Source organism: Convolutriloba macropyga, chromosome 6 (assembly GCF_964194025.1).
Source record: "Convolutriloba macropyga chromosome 6, txConMacr16.3, whole genome shotgun sequence".
NCBI classification, from domain to species: domain Eukaryota; kingdom Metazoa; phylum Xenacoelomorpha; order Acoela; family Convolutidae; genus Convolutriloba; species Convolutriloba macropyga.
The window spans coordinates 71,142,137-71,163,942 of NC_134473.1; the positions used below are offsets into that span (position 1 = coordinate 71,142,137).

The 21,806-nt window shown below is 36.7% G+C and overlaps 2 protein-coding genes across 2 annotated transcripts in view; one reads left to right on the forward strand and one right to left on the reverse strand.

Annotated features, from left to right (window-relative positions):
* LOC142340582 (transportin-2-like) overlaps positions 1-17,808 on the forward strand; it is a 53,414-nt gene extending 35,606 nt beyond the window's left edge. Inside the window, exons 8-13 of the mRNA XM_075391255.1 lie at positions 2,055-2,231; positions 2,955-3,126; positions 3,974-4,069; positions 4,368-4,443; positions 13,986-14,160; positions 15,960-17,808. Coding sequence (XP_075247370.1) covers positions 2,055-2,231; positions 2,955-3,126; positions 3,974-4,069; positions 4,368-4,443; positions 13,986-14,160; positions 15,960-16,139 — 876 coding nt within the window. The 3' untranslated portion in view covers positions 16,140-17,808. The remainder of the gene's footprint in view (positions 1-2,054; positions 2,232-2,954; positions 3,127-3,973; positions 4,070-4,367; positions 4,444-13,985; positions 14,161-15,959) is intronic.
* LOC142340586 (glutathione synthetase-like) overlaps positions 1-21,806 on the reverse strand; it is a 494,803-nt gene that overhangs the window by 113,232 nt on the left and 359,765 nt on the right. The gene's annotated exons all lie outside the window — the stretch shown is intronic.

Consider the following 21,806-nt stretch of genomic DNA (forward strand, 5'->3'; position numbering starts at 1 on the left):
GATGGTGGTCAACATTTTTTATGACTCCAGTTTTAGTAGTTTTTGGATAAACTTGAAACTTTTCAAATTTTTTGAAAATTTGTGTTCCAAGTGTATGGATCTTTATGAGCCTGTGGAACAATTTCTCGCTTGAAACAGGGATACCGGATAGTCTCTTGAAACAATGAATTGGTTCTTAAGATATTAATGTCTTGCGTAGTGTCATCATCTTCTTTGCGTAATGTTATCATCTCTGATCCTCATTATCAATGAGTCAGTTGAATTTTTTTCATAACTCATCTAACAGGCTTTTTTTAGGAAACCATTGTTAATTGCTCTCAAAGGCAATTTGTAGCCAATTTATTAACCCCGTTTGTCTTTTATGCAATTTTTCGCTTGGCCGATTTTTAGTCTGGCCCATTTGACTTTTGTCTTCAGAAACGGGATTAATATGTAATGCCCTGAGGTCACTAAAACGAGGCTAGCTGTTGACGAAGCCAACCGCTCGCCGGTCGTTTGAGAGCAATTCGCCCGACTTTAGTCGGTTATGTTTGTTTGATTAATTGCTCTCAAACGATTTTTGTAGCAATTATAATAGCCCTGCTGGTCTTTACTACTACCGACGCATCATCTGACATTTTTTTCGTCTGGTCATTTGGTTTTTCGCCCTCCAAATCGGTGTAAACAGGTAAACCCTGGAGGGCATTAACGCTAATAAGTTTTTTACGCCTTACTAGTCTTACGCTTTACTAGTCGCTAACTATGCGAATCACTGAAATTGGTCAGTAGATATAAATTCAGTGTGTGAAGGGTGTTTCCGTGACCCCCCGCGCTTGCCCCAACCCCTCCACCCTCGAGTTCACTCACCTCCCCCTCAATTAATTTAAATTTAGCCTCCCTGATTCCCAGCTAGCTAATGACAGACAACTGCTCGCAGTCTTTTGTGAGCAGTTCGCCCGACGTTAGTCCGTTATTAATAGCCGCAAAGCGATAGCTAGTGCCATTATCGGCCTTCTCTTGTTTTTTTTTACAATCCGAAGAATTTGAATTGTTTTGGGGGCGCTGTCTTTTTTAGGATCTGTTCACATATATTCCTGATTTTTGATTTCAAATTGGAGTGATGATTCTGGTCACGCCGAAACATGAAGTGGAGCAAGAAATCACCTGATTTTGTGGCGTGAAATTTCACGTCCTCCAATTTCAAAGTAGATTGAGAAAACGGTGTTTGAAAAAAAAATTTCGTTTTCTAACTAATGGATTTTTGTTCACTTGCGGCTTTTTTGGCTTTGATTTTTACCGTTTTTTTTCGATTTTTTTTATCTGATTTTTTTCCCAATCCATTCATAGTCCAATCTAGGTCTATTTGTTTTCTTAGTCATTGAAAATCCTTCGAGTTGTAGGTCAGGACTTGTCCTATTTTTTTTTATTTCGTCAAGATTTTTGTTGCGACCGTATGACGTTAGAACCAATTCAAATCTGTTTTTTGTTCATTCGTTAATGCAATTTCAACTTAATTGTTTGCGTGACGTCATTTTTCACTCTTAGTAGAGGCGAGTTTTTTTGTTCATTCGCGTGATCAAGTTTTTGATCACGTGACTCACTCTCAAAAATGACTTCCTAACTCTAAAATTGACTTTTCTGTATTTTAATTCAAAGAGATAAGGTGAAGTGAGTGTGTGTCACTCTAATTGAAGGTTATTTGAGAGCAGCTATTAGAAGCAGCAATAAATTTGACAGATTCTTTATCAAAATGTAACATCTGAGCATTTAATTAAACGAGTTTTTTTTTGGTCTGTTTCTTTACTATCTTTAAGAGAGTACAGATATACGAAGCTATTGCGGCTATTTTGTGGCAATCTGCCAGCTGTGTTGTTTATTATTTGTTCAAGTGCGGCAATGTCACTTCTATTTTTACTCCTGTGTATCCGTGTTGTTTTTTTTCGGATAAGGTTTATCTGCATTGGTTCATTTCTTCCGTTCCACCCACCATTCCTTGGGTTGTTCAAAAATAAAACAATATTAGCCTGGTTGTGAACTAAAACACTGGATGACTGAACTTTGTTATGTATTGACAGAACTTCCGTCTGAATCCGACAGCAGTTGAGGAGCCCGATAAGGACTTCATGGTGGTTGCCATTGATCTGATGAGCAGTGTTGTGGAGGGACTGGGAGTGAACATAGGTGGACTCCTGGAGTCCTCTTCAGACCTTATGCCATTGCTGCTTCAGTGCATGAGGGATGTGCAGCCAGAGGTTAGTAACTCATCTACAAGTGATCATAATTTAGCATAATCGAATCATAATGTTCCATTGATAGTTCATTGTGATGATGAGATAGTAATTTAAGCTGAAAATTTTGTTTGGGCGCTGAACGATCATTAGTGAAAATGAAATATCAACACCTACAATTCTGGATAAATGAAGATTTAAATGCTCTTAGTAAACATTTTAGCAGCTGTTTAAGTAGAATGAATCTTAATTTATTTAGCAATTTAATTAGCGGAGGTTTATTTTAGTTTGGAATTTTCAGTGTAGTTCTGTATTTTCCCATTAACTCTACTACTGCAATATAAGATTGAGGCTAAAACACGATCACGCACGAAATGTGCTAGTCCTGATAATATGAAATTGCAGCATTTTTTGTTAGATCATGGGTTGGCGACTGATTTGCGAATTAAATAAGTAGCATAATTTTTTTGCAAATGATGCTGGTGTTAGATCCAATTGACGCAAAGTTTCAAATAATTGAGTCGTTCTAAATTCAGTTCTCTTCCAGAACAGTATAAATCTTATTCCGTTGATATTTTTAAGCTAAAAATCATCTGATTTTTTTAATCTCAGTTTTGTCTGATCTTGGTTAAATATATTTTCAGCTAAGTCTGAAAATTTGAACTGTTTATCCGCTGTCTCATGCCTTTATTGGTAACATTTTGTCCGGAGTATTCTGGCTTAGGATTTATTATGTCCTACTTATAGGTGAGGCAGAGCTCGTTTGCCTTGTTGGGAGATCTGACGAAAGCCTGCTTTGAGTTGGTCCAGCCTCACATGGAGAAAGTGATGCCAGTTCTGGCTGAGAATCTCCAGCCTGAACTTATCTCTGTATGCAACAATGCTACATGGGCAATAGGGGAAATGGCCATGAAAATGGGTCAGTGGACATTTCAATTTATTGCAGTTTTTCCTGCTACATTTCTTTAATTGCTCTCGAACGAAGCAATTATTGTAAATGTGCATGTTTTGAATGCAGAATTTCTGGAGGTCGCGGGTTCGAACCCCTACTTAGTCGGCATTTTTTGCACCCATAAAAAAATTATCTAGGCTAATGCCCCCTCCGAATTGAATTGCCCTGCTTGTCGTTCAAGAGCAATTTGTCCGGCGTTAGTCGGTTATATTTGTAAGCTGAGATAAAATTATCAGGGATTAAACATTAGATGAGCGAAAAGATAGTATTGGGTTACGTGGCATTTTACCCCATGCCATTATACCCAATGAATGCCCTTAGATCTTTTCGTTCAATGGAGAGGTTACAAATTACCACTTGTACTGCAAACATTTATTGTCATAATTACCCGTTTAAATTGATCTCATGTTCTGTTGTGAGTGTCGTTGTCGTATCAAGTCCCACGGGCCGCTGATGCATGACTATGGACATATATAAATTACCTCACTTAGGTATACTGCTAAATAATCTATCTCATAATTGTAATTATCGATATTCAATTGTAATTATAGATGTTATTTTGTCCTGAAACCGCAGTATTGCCCTACACTTTTAAAGCAATTATTGTATGCTATTGTTCGCAAGTAATTCAATGCATCCTTTTCAATAATAATTCTATGATGACTAGATTTGTCAATTCTGTCTGATGAAGTTGAATGCGACAGTGTCATAACCCAACAGTCATAACGTTACAGTTTCTTGATAAGTTGTTTTTTTTGCATAGATCAAATGCTCGATTTTGTATCAAATATTTGAGCTCTGATTTTTGCTGCAGGTTCGGCGATGGAGCCATTTGTTCCTCTGTTTCTTCAGCAGCTGATAGAGATTGTGAACAGACAGAACATTCCTAAGACCTTAATGGAAAACACAGGTTTGTTTCATTCCACAGTTACGTCATTGCAACGTTTCACTCTTGATACTTTTTTTCAAATGTACTGTAAACGTGGGGAAATGTTGCCTTTCTCATTGGTATTTTTGTAACTATACAATGCTAAATTCTAATTTTATTAGATAGTTTAGTCCTATCTCTTAACAGGCTCTACAAAACATTATCAATGCAAAAACATAAGTTTGCTCACAAACAGCGAAACAAAATCCTGTTCTTAGACGGTGGACGGGTGACTTGGTTGAGTGAACAGTTTTTAAGTGAACTTTGTGTTGTGTTTCAGCAATCACACTGGGGAGAGTGGGCTACGTGTGTCCTTCTGCAGTGTCACCTCACCTCCACCACTTTATCAGGCCATGGTAAGACACAAGACAGGACACTCTAGGTGTGCAGTCATGTAGACGGAGTATTTACATTCCCAACCATTTACCCTGAGTTCATCTTGCTAGTTGAGTGCAATTGGTCTGCAGTTTCATATGGCCGCATGCACAGTCTCAAAGACATCCGAATTTTGAGGATGAACAAGTCTTACTCCAAAATTAGGGAATGACAGTAGTGAATTATAATTATGAAAAATTAGTTCGTTTAGCGATTTCGAACAGTTTGAAGCAATTGTCATAGTCGTGTTTTTTTTACAAAATTATGGCTTGACAGTTTTTAGTCCAGAATGCCTGCTTGATTGATTTAATTAATAGCCGCCTCAGCTTCTCAGCCGGCTATTATAGCGCTCCTATTTTTTTACAATCAAAGATGAAAAGTCTTTTTCAAAGATTCAGTCTTTTTTTAAGATCTGTTCACACATTTTCATGAAAATGGTTTTGCGACGTGAATTTTTTTGGTCTAATTTTAAAGTAGATTGAGAAAACGGTATTTGAACAAAAATTCGCTTTCTCGCTAGTGATTTTTTGTTTACATGTGATAAAATTTTGTGATAAACTTATTAAATAGTTTCAGATTAACTGAATTCCAGGGCAGCCGTGGTGGCCCTGTTGAAAACATTTCTTTATCTGAATTGTGAATCATGCCCTCAAAACCTAAAGGATCAGTATCGGAGGAGACGGGCGAAGAGGCGGGCTTGACACACCTGTTCGGATGTACGGGCCGCAGCCCAGATGGAAGTCCCTGTCCTGCTTGGGTTCCCACGTGGCTGCCAAAACTGGTTCCAAGGGGCTTCATGGAACGCCCATTCCTATGCGGGTTTTGTGCAGCTGAGGAAGTGGCGAAGTTGAAGACAAATTCAACACCCAACGACGAGGCCTCCAAACTCTTCTCGCTGCTCCAAAGTGATGCCAACGAGCAGTATGGCAGAAGGCATAATATTCTTATCTTCGGCCTCGAGGAGTCACCCGACGAGGGTCCTTACCAAGCGGTGCTAGATGTCGCCAACATGGTTGGAGTAGAAATCCAAAAAAGTTACATCAGCGTGTGCCATCGGGTTCCGAGCAGAAAAGGTAAGAGACCCCTTATCGTGAAATTTGTGAGACGCCAGAAGAAGTTTGAGCTGATGAGCTCAAAAAAGAAGTTGAGGGACAGTGACAGTAATGTGTACCTGAATGAGGACTTTACTTTTCTTCGAGCGAAACTGGCTGCTAAACTGCGTCAAAAAGCTGATATAAAAGCTGTCAGTATGCAAAATGAACGAGTTGTGATATATACTGATGATGGCAAAGGATTAGCTTTTGAAAATATTTGTGATCTCTACACGTGGGACCAAAGTTTGGTTCTCTCTGCTTGTAAAGAGCATCTAAATTTTTGAGTAGGGGGCCTCCTAAACTTCTGAAACCCCGAAAACCCAACAATCGCATCGGAAGAAACTTGTGCTTGTCCCATCTAAACATTAGATCTTTAAGTAAGAACTTCGACAACCTCCAGGTTTTTCTTGAAAATTCTATACGTCTGTGCTGTCTATCTGAAACCTGGCTAAATGACGATGCTGATGAAAACTTTTTTGTGTTAAAGGAATATTCATCTCCTGTCGTGAAAACCGGAGAATATCGATATAGTGGAGTGGCACTCTATATACACAATTCTATCTGGTTTGAGAAGGTTACTATTGAAACGAACTTGAATGTAGCTTTAGTTCAATGTTTCACCAAAGGTAAAATTGGTTTTTTAGTTGCTTGCTTGTACAACTCTCCTTCTGTAAGCGAACGGATTTTTCTGGAAGATTTTGACATCTTTCTCTCGAAAGTTCTTGAAATCAAGCTTCCCTGTTTTATTCTCGTAGATTTTAACATTGATCTACTGAATTATAATGCAGTGGTATCACAGTATCTAACAATTTTAGAGAGACGTGGTTTTTCCCAGGAAATAGAAAGTCCCACTCGAGTGACATGTAAATCTAGCACCCTCATTGACCACATAATACATAACAGTGATTGCGAAGTTGATGCAAAAGTAGAGCAAGTCAGTATATCTGATCACTTTGCGATAACTGTGCTAATACTTGTAAAAAGTAGTTCCTCTGAAAAAAACAAATTAAAGTCCCCCTTTTTTGAAGGATGAACAAGCACACGTTTCGTTCCTGAATGATCTTCATTCTGAAATTTTCTTAGTAAATCTTGAACAGAGCTTTGATGCAGCGTTTGATAACCTAGAAGAAAAACTTACACTAGTTGTAAATCGAAATGCCAATTACAAGGAATAGAAAACTCCCCAAAATCCCTGGATAACAAATGCAGTACAAAACTGCGTAGCTAAGAAGGCAAAGTTTTCCCGCCTTTTCCAAAGATTCAGAGCACCTGCTGATGAACAGCGCTTCAAACATTACCGTGCTGTGGTGAATAAACTAGCTAAAGCATCCAAGAAGCAATACTATGGGCCTTCTTCTCAAGAAACTTCAACAATTCTCGAAAGTTTTATCGAGAGTTAAATGCCTTGTGTGGCAGAGAAAAAAGGCAAAGCAATATTGTTTTACTAGACGGAAATACTTTGCTGAGTGGACAGAAAGACGTCGTTAAAGCTCTGAATTCTAAATTTGTGAGTTTGGCTTTACCTCCTAACGACAAGGTTTCTACAACTGGCTCAGATATTGCGTAAAATGAACACAGCTTCTTTCCTCATCCTCTAGGTATGGTAGAGCTTGAACGTTATGTAGCTGAATTGAACGATGGAAAATGGTCAGGCCTCGATCGACTCTCTGCCGAAATTGTGAAGTCTAGTCTTCCAGTTTTCCGAGAACCCCTTCTGTATATGTTCAATCGCTCCTTGAGTGAAGGCGATTTTCCAGAATGCCTCAAGAAAGCTAAAGTTTTCCCATTGCATAAAGGCGCAAAAATGAATATTGAAAACTACCGCCTAATTTCTATACTCCATGTACTAAGTAAATTGCTTGAGAAAGTCGTTTACGCAAGACTTGAATGTTTCTTCTTGAAATTTAACATTTTCTACCCGAAGCAGTTCGGCTTTCGATCAAAATACTCAACTATCCACGCCTTAGCCCATATCACCGAAACACTCCGTGAAAACTCAGGTATTGAATGTTTCCATTCTCCTGAACTTGCGTAAAGCCTTTGATACTGTGAATCACACACGTCTTTTATCGAAATTGTAGATTTATGGCGTTCGTGGTGTTGCATTAGTTTGGTTTACTTCCTATTTGTCAAATAGATTACAGTGTGTAGAACTTTCCTCAATCCGATCTCCCTTTTTGCCAGTGACCTGTGATGTTCCCCAAAGGTTCAATTTTGGGTCCGCTTCTATTATCTATGTAAATGATCTAACCAATGTTTCTTCCTTTTTAGACACCTACTTGTTTGCAGATGATACAAATTGTCTTTATACCTGTAATGATGTTGAGAAATCAAAGCTGAAAAATGAACTGAACAAATTGTTTGAGTGGATCAAGAAAAATGAACTTTCACTGAACATTTGGAAAACTCAAGTTCTGCAAATTCATGGAAAAAATGATCTCACTTTAGAATTAGACGGCGAATTGTTGTTTAAACAGCCGCTCGTTACCTATCTCGGAATAAAGGTAGAGATGATGTTCCATTTTACAAGCCATATACAGGATATTGTAAAAAAAGTGTTAAGCAGATTTTCATTGTGTCGCGTTTTTGTGAGTCGTGACGTTGTAATACGGTAATACAATGTTTACATCAAAACTGTCATACAATATGGTGTATTGATATACGGTTGAACTTCGCGCAACCGTTTACTTCCAATTTACTTGCAACAAAAGAAACTACTCAGGCTAATTTTCTTCAAAAGCTCAAGGTATCATTCCAGTTCACTTTTCGAAGATTCAGGAATACAAAACATCTATGATATTTATACGTTTGAATTGTTAAAATTCTACCTTTTTTCGATCAAGCAATTGCAGCCGACTTGCTACCTAAAGAATATCTTCAAAAGGCAGCTGAAAACTTCCATGGTTACCCGAGCTACAATGTGTGGCTTGTATGAAATTCCCGCATCAAAATGTCTAAATGTCTGAGTGTTAGGCATTCTCTAATATATCGCGGAGCCAAATTACTCAATACGCTAGTCAAAAATGATGTCTTCATAGAATACCTTGATGCTTCAACAGCCGCGAGCAAAAATCAGTCCTTTAAAACTAGCTAAACATCAGACTTCACGAATGTTAAGTGATATCTGTTTCAATACAGAAGTAGTTTAAGAAAAATAGGTAAAGAAGTCAAACGCGATCAATGCTCTGCACTTTTAACTCGGGTCCTCATAATAAAAGGTGATTCACCTTTATGTGGGTCCCCTCTGATCCATCTCTAGTTCTTCTAAACTGTTCACGTAATTTTAATATGATGAATCAGAGAAATTCTTTCTTTCTTTCATTTTTCACTGTTTTTGTTTTTTTATCGGATTTTTTTTCTGAATGATTTTCCCAATTCCTTCAAAGTTCATTCTAGGCCTGGTTTTTTGTTTAGAACAAATTTCCAATTATCGCTACTGGTGTTTGTTCTCATGCGGCATTTTGACATTGATTTTCTGTCTTTTTTTGTCTGAATTTTTTTTAGAAATGGTTTTCCCAATTCACTCAGTCCGTTCTAGGTCTAGTTTTTATTTGATCATTGAAAATTCTTTGAATTGTACATCAGAACTTGTCCTGCTGTGTTTTTTTTTCACTTCGGCGAATAAAAATTGTTCGCTTTACCTTAGTTCACAGCTTGTTCAACATTTTGCGTGAAATCTTTTTGACTTCTCTAGGCTAGTTTCACTTCTCGATTGCTTGATTGCATTAATTAATAGCCGCCTCAGCTTCTCAGCCGGCTATTATAGCTCTCATAATTTTACAATTCAAAAAATTTGAATTGTATTGGGGCGCTGTCTTTTTTTATTAAGATCTGTTTATACATTTTCATGAGAATGGTTTTGCGGCGTAAAATTTTTTGGTCTAATTTTAAAGTAGACTGAGAAAACGGTGCTGAACAAAAATTCTTTGCGTAGTTCTTTTTGGAGCCTTCGTAAGCTCTAAGTGTTCAGTTGGCAGAATTTCGATGGCCATTGTCGCAAATAACATCAAAATGCTTTTTATTTGAAAGTTTTGAAGGAGATTCCCTTCCTCTCAATTTTGAATCTGGCTTAGTTGATACGGCAATATTAGCAGTTTTAGTTTACTTAACTGACTTAGTTTCTAATTGCTCTTGAACGAAGTTTATAGCAATTATTGTAAACGTGTTGGTCTTTTTACAAATTTTTCGCTTGACCATTTTGAGCTTTTCTTCTAGAACATTCTTTGACTTCTCAAGTAACTTTTTCACGCTCTTCGTTCTTCATTTTTTAGTGATCTCTTTTGCTCTCACTTCGAAGTAAAGCTTGTTGCTAATATAGAGACGGTTGCAGCATATAAAATTAAGGGCTAATTAGCACAGTCGGGAGTGTGCATATGGTTATTAAGAGGTAAGTCAGTGGTTCGAATCCCGGTGGGGTCAAATGTTTTCCACCCGCCTGTTGTCCGAGAGCAATTCCTCCGACATTAGCCGGTTTATTTTTCAATTTCGTAAATTTGAGCTTTCATTTATCTCTTGTGTACGGCGGGCGATTGGGATGGCCGAAAGACGCTTATTGAAGCTATTCATTTTTCTGATGAGCAGCTTTTTAAATGTATTATCATGCCTGGAGGGAATTAAGTGGCTGATTAGCTCTCTTAGTCTCTTCGAGCTTTACGCCATACTGGTCTCTAAGTATTCGATTGACCGAAACTGTTAGCATCCATAAGCCCCAGCTGCTTACTACCGGAGTCAACCGCTCATTGGTCGTTTGATTGCAATTCGTCCGATGTTTGTTCGATTCTTATCATCCTCATCTTCTTACCGCCCTCATCTTCTCAGCCGGCTATTATTGCGCTCGTATTTTTTTTTACTTTGTCAAACTTTTTTCGCTTTACCATTTTGCCGCTTTTTCGACATTTTGTGTGAAATCTTTTTGACTTCTCTAGGCTAGTTTCTCTCTTCTCTCATTCTGCTAAAAGTGAATTTGAACATCAGTTGCTAAGCAAAGCAATTGAAAATGAACAGAGTCGGTATAAAAAATTGAAGTCAGAAATAGATACGGGATAAACCCATAAAGCCCAATTTTAGATGCCCGCTATTTGAACGTCGTTCCTATAAGTCTTAGTTACCATCTCTAATGCTTATTGGTATTGATAGTAGCCCCTGTAGCCTCTGTCTAAGAAACAGAAGTGCGTTATGTTCAACTACGAAATGCCATCAAAATAAATCGGACTTTTCAATATATTCTATTCGTTCAATCCCAATCATGCATATTGGAATCAACGGCGGCTGTTTTCCGGCAATCTGCCGGGTATGTTTTCTTTTTGAAGACAAACAAAATTTGAAGCCATTATTGTAAGCGTGTCATTTTTATGCAATTTTTTGCTTGACTGTTTTTTTTTCATGAACGTTCTTTCGATTTCACTTCTCGGGTGACATTTTCACGCTTGACTTTTTGATTTTTTGAGTGATTTTAGGTATAATTCTGTTGCTAAAATTAATTCTATTCGAGCGAAGAAGGTGCATAACCCGTATATCGAAGTAGTTAATGTCCCTGATTTTCAGAAGCGCTCCTTAGTAAGAGGTTTATGCACCACAAAGGCTTCTCTGAACTATACGCCTTCTAAATTGTTTACCTCGCTTGTGGTTCGGAAGCAATTCGTCCGATGTTAATTGGTTTATGTTCAAACAATGTGGATAGCAATTTTTAATTCGTTGTTGGGTTTTCTTCTGACCGCTTTTCGTCGACCTTTTATCCATCTAACACTTATCTGACACAAAAGTCAGATTGCGTGAAAATAATTGTTGGTTTTGTAACATATTTATTTCAGCTTCTAATGTGGCTTCACCTTACAAAAAAACCTTGTTTTCTAATATTTTTCTATTTCACTCCTAATGGATGTCAAGGGTGTCAGTGGTAGCTTTTTGCCGGCTACCTGCCAGGTACGTTAGCACCTCACTAAAAATATGTCGACTCTACGCATAGCAAAGTTGATTCCGAAGCAGAGAAGAACTTCGGTTAATTTTGGTTAATGTCAAGCATTGCAAGAGATCTGTCGCTTCAGAAACCTTCTTTTAATTAGTTTCCCTCTCGTTTTTTTAAAACAATTATAGTAGTGGTTTTTGTCTTTATTAATTGCTCTCAAACAAAATTTGTAGCAATTATATTAGTCTTTTTTAAGTCCCATTTTCCTCAAAAATTTCATATACAAGTAGCGCTCGGAGGGCTTTAAGTTGCCGAGCAGCTCTTTACGCTTCACTGGTCTCTAAGTATGCGATTCACCGAAACTGAGGTGACAATTTCAGGTTGTGAGGGGCGTTTCTTAGTATTAAACGTTTGCCCCCTTTCAACCCCAACCGCACCAAACCCCGTCCATCCCCTCCTCCAACCATGCGATTTGGACCCCCTATTATCCAGCCTTTCCACAACCGAAGTTAATCGGTTATGTTGCAAAATTTCTGCTTCATCGTTTTTAATTACTCTTGAACGAGGTTCATAGCGATTATTGTTAACGTGTGTGTCTTTTTTTATGCAAAATTTTTGCTTGACAATTTTGACTTCTTGAGTGACTTTTACGCCCTCAACTTTTTGCGTTTCGCGTGATCTAAAATTCTCTCTCAATCACAATTTGAAGCAGCTGAATTCAATTGGCGGCAATTTAATACTAAAGGTCAACTGAAAAATGCGCCGAAACTGGTGTCATTTTTTACTTTAAATCCTAATAGTGGTATATGTTAACTTCTAATGTGGTTATTTGAAGCCCACTATTGAACTTCTTAGTCCCATTTAGGCTCCCCCTCCCTCTCCCCCCGTCTGAAGCAGGCTGCAATTGATTAAAGCTCCCACTTATCGTTCGAGAGCGATTCTGACATTTGTTGGTTTGTTTTTTTAAAGCCGCGAAGCGATAGCGACTATTATTGGGGACATCCTGGTTTTTACAATTCAAAGAATTTGAATTGTATTGGGGCGCTGCCTTTTTTTAAGATCTGTTCACCCATTTTCATTATTTTGGAAGTCAAATTGGAGTAGTGATTTTTGTCACGCCGAAACAGGAAGTGGAGCGAAAAAGATAGTGGTTTGTGGCGCGAAATTTTTTGCTCTAAATTTAACGTAGAGTGAGAAAACGGTTTTTGAACAAAAATTCGCTGTCTCGCTTGTGATTTTTTTGTTCACATTCACGGCAATTTCACTTTGATGCTTAGTGTTTTTTCGATTTTTTGGATCGGATTTTTTTCTAAATGGTTTTCCTAATCCAGTCATAGCTCATTCTAGGTCTATTTTTTATTTAGTCAATGAAAATTCTTTGAATTGTTTGTCAGGACTTGTCCTGCTCTGTTTTTTAATTCTCCATCGATGATTCTTACGACCTGACTTCTTGGAAAACTTTCAATGACTTCGCTGACTTCTACTGCTTTGCAGTTGAAATTTGTGTGCGTGACGTCATTTCTGATTTTATATCAATTGCGTGACTTACCTGACTCAAAAAATGACTTCTGAACTCACTTATGGAACTTTTTTGAATTTTATGAACATTTACTAGTTAAAGATCAATAGTGTGCATATAATTAGTGCCAAACTTTTATGCCCTTATTCTTGAGTATTAGTCTTGAGCTTTTGATTTCGAATATCAATTTTGAAAAAGCTCTTTTATGGCTTTTTCCTTATAGACCGTATGTGTCGTAAAATTTACAGCCCGAATCTAACCCCAAAAAGTATTGGTCTATTAAAAGACTGGTGGTCGATCTGTCTATCTAATTTCTTTAGTTGTTTCAATTTATGGAAGGCCACAAGCGTCCAGCGCGGCTATTTTCCGGCAATCTGCAGGCTGTCTTTCAATTTTCATGTTCTAGTGATTTTCACGTCCTTGCGTGTGATTAAATAGCTATGCCTCTTTCAAAGTTTTATGACACTCAACTCAACTGGTAGCAGTGTACTACTAAAAGTCAAATGAAAATGACACCGAAATTGTTTTCATTTTCATTTAATTTAAATAGTGGGCTATAATAATCTCTAATAAAGTTACGTTTAATCATAATTGGTAGCGTTTAATCATGATGATTGAATCAAGTTTCCGAACATACAGTTGACTTACTTTTTACGGTGTTTATCGAGGCAGGATCTTGAGCCAAGTTTTTGCGTTTCTGATTTTCTGTGTCTAGTGAATTTCGTAGCTTTGACACAACTCCGGAGGTAGTGTATTTTGTTCCGTTTAGTTGTTGGTTTTATGTATCCTTTTACGTTATTTAGCAGCTGTTGCATGTATTCAACTCACGCGTCGCGTCAACGGGGGTTTTGTTCTCACCAGTCTTTCTAAGTCTCGCGGTCGCGAGTGTAAGGTGTTTGCATATTCTACGTGCTGAACTGGTGTGCTTTTTTATGTCATCTATAAAATTTACCCGGTATCGCTTCATTATTTCTATCATTCTCTGCTGCTGTTGTTAACTTATAGGTGCACGTCTCTGAGGAACATCCGAGACAACGAGGAGAAAGATTCTGCCTTCCGAGGAGTCTGTGCCATGATTTCTTTGAACCCTGTGGGCATCTTAGCCGACTTCATTTTCTTTTGTGATGCAATTGCCTCTTGGGCCAACCCGAAACAGGATCTCAAACAGATGTTCTATATGGTTAGTTGAAAACATGATGATACGACATTTTCGTTTTTTTTTCGCGACTGATTAGCAGAGAAATGTATTGCTTTCTATCTACTGATCGGTACTCGAGAAATAATAATTTCAATTTTGGTAAGATTACCAAAATAATAATCGTAAGATGACATGGTGCTCATAAGGACAGACTCATTCCTTTATAGTTTTACAGATAAAATTTGACCTATTATGTCAAAAAAATTTTATTCCGTATTTTTGAAGATTGTAGTCATGAAAAACTCCTAAAGGTTGTTAATAGCCGCCCTCATCTTCTCAGCCGGCTATTATAGCGCTCCTATTTTTTTTACAATTCAAAGAATTTGAATTGTAATGGGGCGCTGTCTTTTTTACAATTCAAAGAATTTGAATTGTATTGGGGCGCTGTCTTTTTTACAATTCAAAGAATTTGAATTGTATTGGGGCGCTGTCTTTTTTTTAAGATCTGTTCACACATTTTCATGATTTTTGAAGTCAAATTGGAGTAGTGATTTTGGTCACGCCGAAACAGGAATGGGAGCGAAAAAGCGAGTGGTTTTGCGGCGTGAAATTTTTTCGCTCTAGATTTAAAGTAGAGTGAGAAAACGGTGTTTGAACAAAAATTCGCTTTCTCGCTAGTGGTTTTTTGTTCACATGCGGCAATTTCACTTTAATTTTTACTGTTTTTTCGATTTTTTGGATCGGATTTTTTTCTAAATGGTTTTTCCAATCCATTCATAGTCCGTTCTAGGTCTAGTTATTTAGTTAGTCAATGAAAATTCTTTGAATTGTACGTCAGGACTTGTCCTGCTATGTTTTTAAGATCTGTTCACACATTTTCATGATTTTTGAAGTCAAATTGGAGTAGTGATTTTGGTCACGCTGAAACAGGAAGTGGAGCGAAAAAGCGAGTGCTTTTGCGGCGTGAAATTTTTTCGCTCTAAATTTAAAGTAGAGTGAGGAAACGGATTTTGAATAAAAATTCGCTTTCTCGCTAGTGGTTTTTTGTTCACATGCGGCAATTTCACTTTGATTTTTACAGTTTTTTTGATTTTTTGGATCGGATTTTTTTTCTAAATGGTTTTCCCAATCCATTCATAGTCCGTTCTTGGTCTAGTTTTCTGTTTAGTCAATGTTTTCTGTTTTCTGTGAATTGTACTTCAGGACTTGTCCTGCTATGTTTTTTTACTTGGTCGAACTTTTTTTCGCTTTACCATTTTGCCGCTTTTTCTGCATTTTGCGTGAAATCTTTTTGACTTCTCTAGGCTAGTTTCTCTCTTCTCTCATTCTGCTAAAAGTGAATTAGAACATCAGTTGCTCGGCAAAGCAATTCAAAATGAACAGAGTCAGAATGAAAAATTGAAGTCAGAAATAGAAACGGGATAAACCCCTAAAGCCCAATTTTAGATGCCCGCTATTTGAACGTCGTTCCTATAAGTCTTAGTTACCATCTCTTATGCTTATTGGTATTGAAAGTAGCCCCTGTAGCCTCTCTCTAAGAAACAGAAGTATGTTCAACTACGAAATGTCATCAAAATATATCGGACTTAAAAAATGTTTTTGTACAAAAATCTTTTTTTCGATATCTTCTATTCTTTCAATCCCTATCATGCTCATTGGAATCAACGGCGGCTATTTTCCGGCAATCTGCCGGGTATGTTTCTTTTTGTCAGACCTCTCAGCGGAGTAGGTGCTTTGTTATTATAATTACACTAGCAACTACAAAGAGGAAAGATCATTTTAAATCGAAATTTCGGTTCAAGCGAAAGAAGTTCACAAATCATTCTTACTATTTGCTTTAGATATTAATGGGCTTTAAAAATCAAGTAGGCGACCAGAGCTGGGCAAAGTTTGTGTCTCAATTTCCGGCACTTCTCAAAGAACGACTGGAAAGCCACTATGGAATTATATCATCTGCAGAGTCAATCATTACAACACAACAACAGCAACAAACAACACGTCCACCTGAACAAATGCAATGAAGGCTGCTTTTCCTAGTTTATTATTGTATTCGCTTTCCTTTTAACTTCACCACATACAAGCAACGCAGAAGAAACAGTGGGATTTACAATTACTGGCACAAGAACTGCGAAAGCAGAAGATAAGAGATTTCAACCTAAGTTAAGACACGTCTAAGCTGTCATGTGTTTAGTAGTTAACTGCACCGGCGGGCGAATGCTCTTCAAGAATTGTCCCCGATCTTGTATTTTATCAGGGCTGCTTCGAGCTTGAGTTATTGGCCAGTCTTATTTGTTGACGGAACGGCGATTTTTCTTCTTTGTTTGAATGTTTTTGATCTTCCTTGCGTTTGTCTTACATTAAACTCTGGCATTTCAACGTTTACCTTAAAAGTCATTGTGACATTAAAGCCCTTAATAGTTAAAGCTCTAATCGCTAGAGCCTTGTTATGAATTGACAATTAAACTGGTTATTCGCAGAGTTTCTTTAGTTTCTGAGGGCTCAACGGTCGCTATTTTGCGGCGCATATCTTTGACAAGATTTAGTGAGATTTATTATTAGTGACATCTAAAATTATTAAGATGTCGAAATGAAATTGATCAGTAGATTCTGAAGAATCTAATTAAACTATGAACGTTCGTTTCAAACTTCTGTAACCGATGTCTTTGCTTATGCATTGTTACGCAAACTAAATGGACTTTATCCGAAATTAGCTCTTACATTGAAGTTTCTTTAATTTAACAAGAAAGTCATACCTATTGTTACCCTTATGATGACCTTTTCGCTCGTATTAAAGCAGCCTGCTTCATGCATCAACACTTTATATTTTCTCACTGGATTGTTGAGTGATTTACCTTACCTTGTACCATTTATGTTCAAAAGATTAAATCTTGTTTCTCTCTTCTCTCATAAAACAAACAATTTACGCTATTTGGGGACTACTGAAGTCGTCGATGATATCGATGACGTTCTGTTAGGATTGTACCGCTTCAGTTTTCGATTCTTATCAACCGCTATGAAATTTACCTCTGCGCTATGCAATAGTCCTATCCTACTGTAATGTATTGTAACATGTATTAACATGAAGAAATTGCTACTTCTAAGATGCAATATCAACCGAATCAACAATAATGTCGCCCAACCACTCAAAGTCATAAAGCGAAACTGAAGATATCAATTAACTACTTTCTCTTCATCACCATATCCAAGCTCCTTCGATGGTTTACGACAATATTTTTTGCGACGTTTCAACTGAGCGTATTGTGTTCGCTCAAGCTCCAGCTTTTTTCGCGACAAAGCGCAATTTTTTGACAGCTTATCTGGTTTATGAAAACCAAAATCTAGTTCGTCTAGCCAACAGCCCGTGCCTGAAAAGCTAACAGTCCTTCATAAGTTGTATATGCAGTATACAAAGTTTGATAATTGGTGGCAATATCGGATCTGTTATGGATGGAATTGCTGACCAAGTTGCCTCTTCTCCCGGCAGGGCCTGACGCGTGATCAACTTTCTTAAGGTGCTCTCTCACAAACACATGAAGATTACATGAAGCGCGTGAACAAGTGCAGCAACAGCCACTCAGCTAAGCTAAACTCTACATGCATTCATGCAGACTTAAACTCTTTCTTCTTAGGTTCCACTATACATTTTGAATGTACTTTTCATATTTCATCATAATAAAACTTGTATTAGCACCGTTTTCAAATTAGAACATTTTCCGTTTGACAGTCATTGATAGAGCTGTCGATTGGTGGCTCTTTGTTTTGAATCAATATATTTAAAAGCAGCGTTCTCGTGGGGATCATTGCAAACAAAAAGCAGCAAAAAATTTCCTTTAGCGAGATTCTGAAAAGAATCTGTCATAGGCGCGAAGCGATAGCGAGTCTTATTGGTCTCATGGTTTTCTAAGAAGAGGAGGGACTCGAAGAGTTGTGGCGACTTTTTGTTTTTACGACTTTAGGGAGCGAAAACCCGGAAGCGCAGGAAGTGAATCAAGTTTATTGAAGTTGTTTCGGTGAACAAATTCGAAGAGCAGGGAAAAGTATTTTTTCATACCTTCTTTTGCAGCAGTGAGAAAAATAGGTTCGAAGTTTGCGCTAAGCCGTTTTTTTTGTCAATTTGTAGCTTTCCATAGCAGTTTTTCAGTTTTAACTGAACTTTATCGGATAAAAGTTTTGGTCTGAGATAACTAAACTAGTATTATTACGCTTGCAGGTCTTTTTGATCATCTGATAAGAATCTTTGACTTTCAGGCGCAATTTTGAGCTAGTTTTGCCATTTTGCCCTGTTGGATAGTTTTTTTTTGCAGTTTTTTGTAATCTTAATGCATTGTTTTTTATTGCATCTGGGAATTTTTGGTTAAACTTAGTTATTTTATTGGTTTAGTAGGTCTTTTATTTTAATAGATTTTAATTTTGATTTATATTTGCAATAATTTGGGTAATTTTAATCAAATATATGCTTTTTGCTAACTTTTTAAGTGTTGAGGCTATTTCTTCTGAATTAAGCGTTTGGTAAAAGCTCTTTTGCTCAATATTTAACCTAGAGCTATAGTATAGGTATTGCTACTCAGACTGTTCAAGGTTTAATACATTGCAATTTTTATAGAAAAAAGTTATAAAATTGTAATTCTCCGATTTTTTGTTGTTTGCCTTTTTATTTTTGTTGATCATTGCTGTAGCTCGAGTTGCGTAGATCATTGATCGAGTGGATGAATTTATTAAAGGCTTCCCGGAATAACAATCGAGAGGCAGCACTTCAACTTTAGAAGACTTATTTTTTTTATTTCCTTTTCCTTGGTTTTCTCTGTATGTGTCGTTTTTGTTATTATTTTTATCAAAAGCTGGTCAGTTGCTGAATGAGGGTTATTTGTGTGAAGAATATTTTGATGGATGTGTTCTCGGTGGCGCAGTTTGGGATAAAATTTAATTAGATTTTTCCAAATATCGATTTCGGACTTTCTCATGTTAGCGTTTCTCTGTTGTTGTTAGGTATTGATTAGTAGATTTACTTATTAGGCTCATTTGGCTCATTGAGTGTTTGGCTTGGGCCTAAATGAATGTGTACTTCGAATCGGTTCCGGAGTCTTTCGGCTTTCTTTTCTATAATTTAAAGAATTTGAGTTCTATTGGGACACTTTTTTGGGATCTGTTAACACTGAGTCATTCACACAAGTCAGAGTGATGTTACTGGTCATGCCAAACAAGGAAATGGAGCAAAAGTGCGGGCTTGATAAAGGTGGTTTTGAGGCATGAAATTTTTCACTCTGATTTTAAAGTGAGAAATCGATTTTTTCTGTTTGTTTATTTTTGTTATTGGATTTTTTTTGCAATTGAGTTTACTAATCCATTGATAGCAGACTTGTCCTGCTGGTTAATTACTCTCGAACAAAATTTGTTGCATTTATATTAGTCCTGTGTTGTTTTTTATGGGATTTTTTTGCTTGAACGCTTTTTCGGCTGACCGATTTGACTTTTGTCCTCAAAACAGGATAAACAAGCAGCGACCGGTGGGTAATAAGTTTTGAGCAGCTCTCACAGAGCCTTGTGGCTTTCTAGTTTCCAATTATGAGATTAACCAAAACTTTTTTGAGGAAAAAATTCAGTATGTCAAGGAGGGTTGTTAATCTTGAAAGCTTGAAACTGCGCACCAAATTAGAACACATTTTGACAGAACAAATTCTGTCAGTTTTTATCTTTGGTGGTTTCAAATCCGGATTTGCGTCAAGCGTGTATTTGCCGACTATGTTGAGAAAAATTAAATGATTTTTCCAAATTAATATTTTGATTTGTTTCTATTGATTTGTTTTTTGACTTTTTTTTCTAAAACGGGATAAAAAGTAAGCGCCGGGAGGGCAATAAGTTATTAAGCAGCTCTCTTTAAGCCTTCCGGATTACTAGTTCCTATGTATGAGATTTGCCAAAACTTTTTTCAGGAGACAAATTCAGTGTGTGAAGGGCGGTTCTTAATCTTAAATGCTTAAAATTGCACAACAAATTAGAATACATTTTGACACAACAATTTCTGGCGATTTTTTTTCTTTTTTGTTTCAAGTCCCAATGCGTGTTAAGTTGGTCAATGGCGGCTACTTGACGCCTGTTATGAAAAATGAATTAAAGTTTCCAGTTTCTTTCGGTTAATTTATTCTCTGACTCAGGTTTTTCTACGCTTTGATGCGTGCTGATAGCAGATACTAGTTACTTGAAAGGCTAGTTGTTTTTAGGCTACAACCAATTAAAGTCATTTACGAAATTCTTGTTCTTTTATTGGTTAAATGTCTCTGAAACAGAATGTGAAATCTTGCAAAGTGTTTCTGGAAATTTGTTGAAAACGAGAAAGAAAAGGTGGAGAGCATTGGTGGTTTTTAATTGATCCCGAACGCTTTTGCGATCTTGTTCTGATTATTCTTTGACTTCTTCTTCTTTACTTTTTAGTTCTTTTTGTTTTTTGTAGACCGATTTGGTCAAAAATTTAAAATTACATTAGATTTTTACATTACCGTGTTAAATGCTGAGTTTTTGTTGATTAGTATGAATAATAAGTAGTTAATATCATTAAATTTTATTAGGTCAAGTGTTGGAACTTTGGTCCGCTTTTGGGTTTATGGTTGTTTCTGCCAGGAGCAAACAATCGATTGATTGATGGTCCTTATGATACTCAAATTACTCAAATAAACCTTTTCTTTTTTCTTTTCGTTTTCATTTTTCATTTAATGTCCTGTATGTTGTCTCAGTAGCCACTGAAAATTTAAAAACAAATTTTTTTAAAGGCTTTGGCGAACATTGGTTGACCAAATAACGCCTTTCGATTTGTATAGAATTTTCCGACAAGTAAGAATATTAATTGATCGACTATGTTTTGGTCAATGAAACGCAATAATGATCCTACTTTTAGAAAAAAATTAGGATTTTCAAAAATATAGTTTTCACCAGCATTAAAAACAGAAATTGAATCAAACTGATTTTTCGTTTTATTTTTCACCAGCTATTTCATTTCACTTTTTAGCGTTTTTTCCGACTTGAATTGATTCGAGTTGGTTTTCGAGTTGACACGACCATATCGTTACACGCCAAGTAATCTGTCTTCTTCAATGACTTTTAACAATACACAGCAGTTGAATTTGTTGGTGGCGTCCATTTTTTGAATCTTTTTGTATAGGTTTTATGGAGAATTGTAAGTCATTCCGTGAAATTGCAAACACAATTCTTCATGGGAAAGACAAAGTTAATAAATTGAATTTTAACCAATTAATTGATAGAGAGGTTTTGTGGTAGACTTGATTGCTTTTGAAAAATGATTTTTTGACTTTCTGTGATCTCGATTCCTCTCAAAATTAGTTTCGGAAGCTGAAAGACCTTGATTAATAATCTATTTTCTTACTGCCTGCAGCACAAATTTTTTTTGTCGACTGACTTGGTCAAAAATTTAAAATTACTTTAGATTTTTTGTTGGTGTGTTAAGTGATGAATTTTTGTTGTGATTAGTATGAATAATAAGTAGTTAATATCATAAATATTAGATTTGTCAAATGTTGTTAATTTAGTACGTTTTTGGTTTATGGTTGTTTTTGCCAGGAGCAAACAATCGAATGATTGATGGTCCTTTTGATACTCAGATTAATCCAATAAACCATTTCTCATATTTTTAAGTTTTGTTTTTTTCGTTTTTGTTTTCTATTTAAATTCCTCTATGT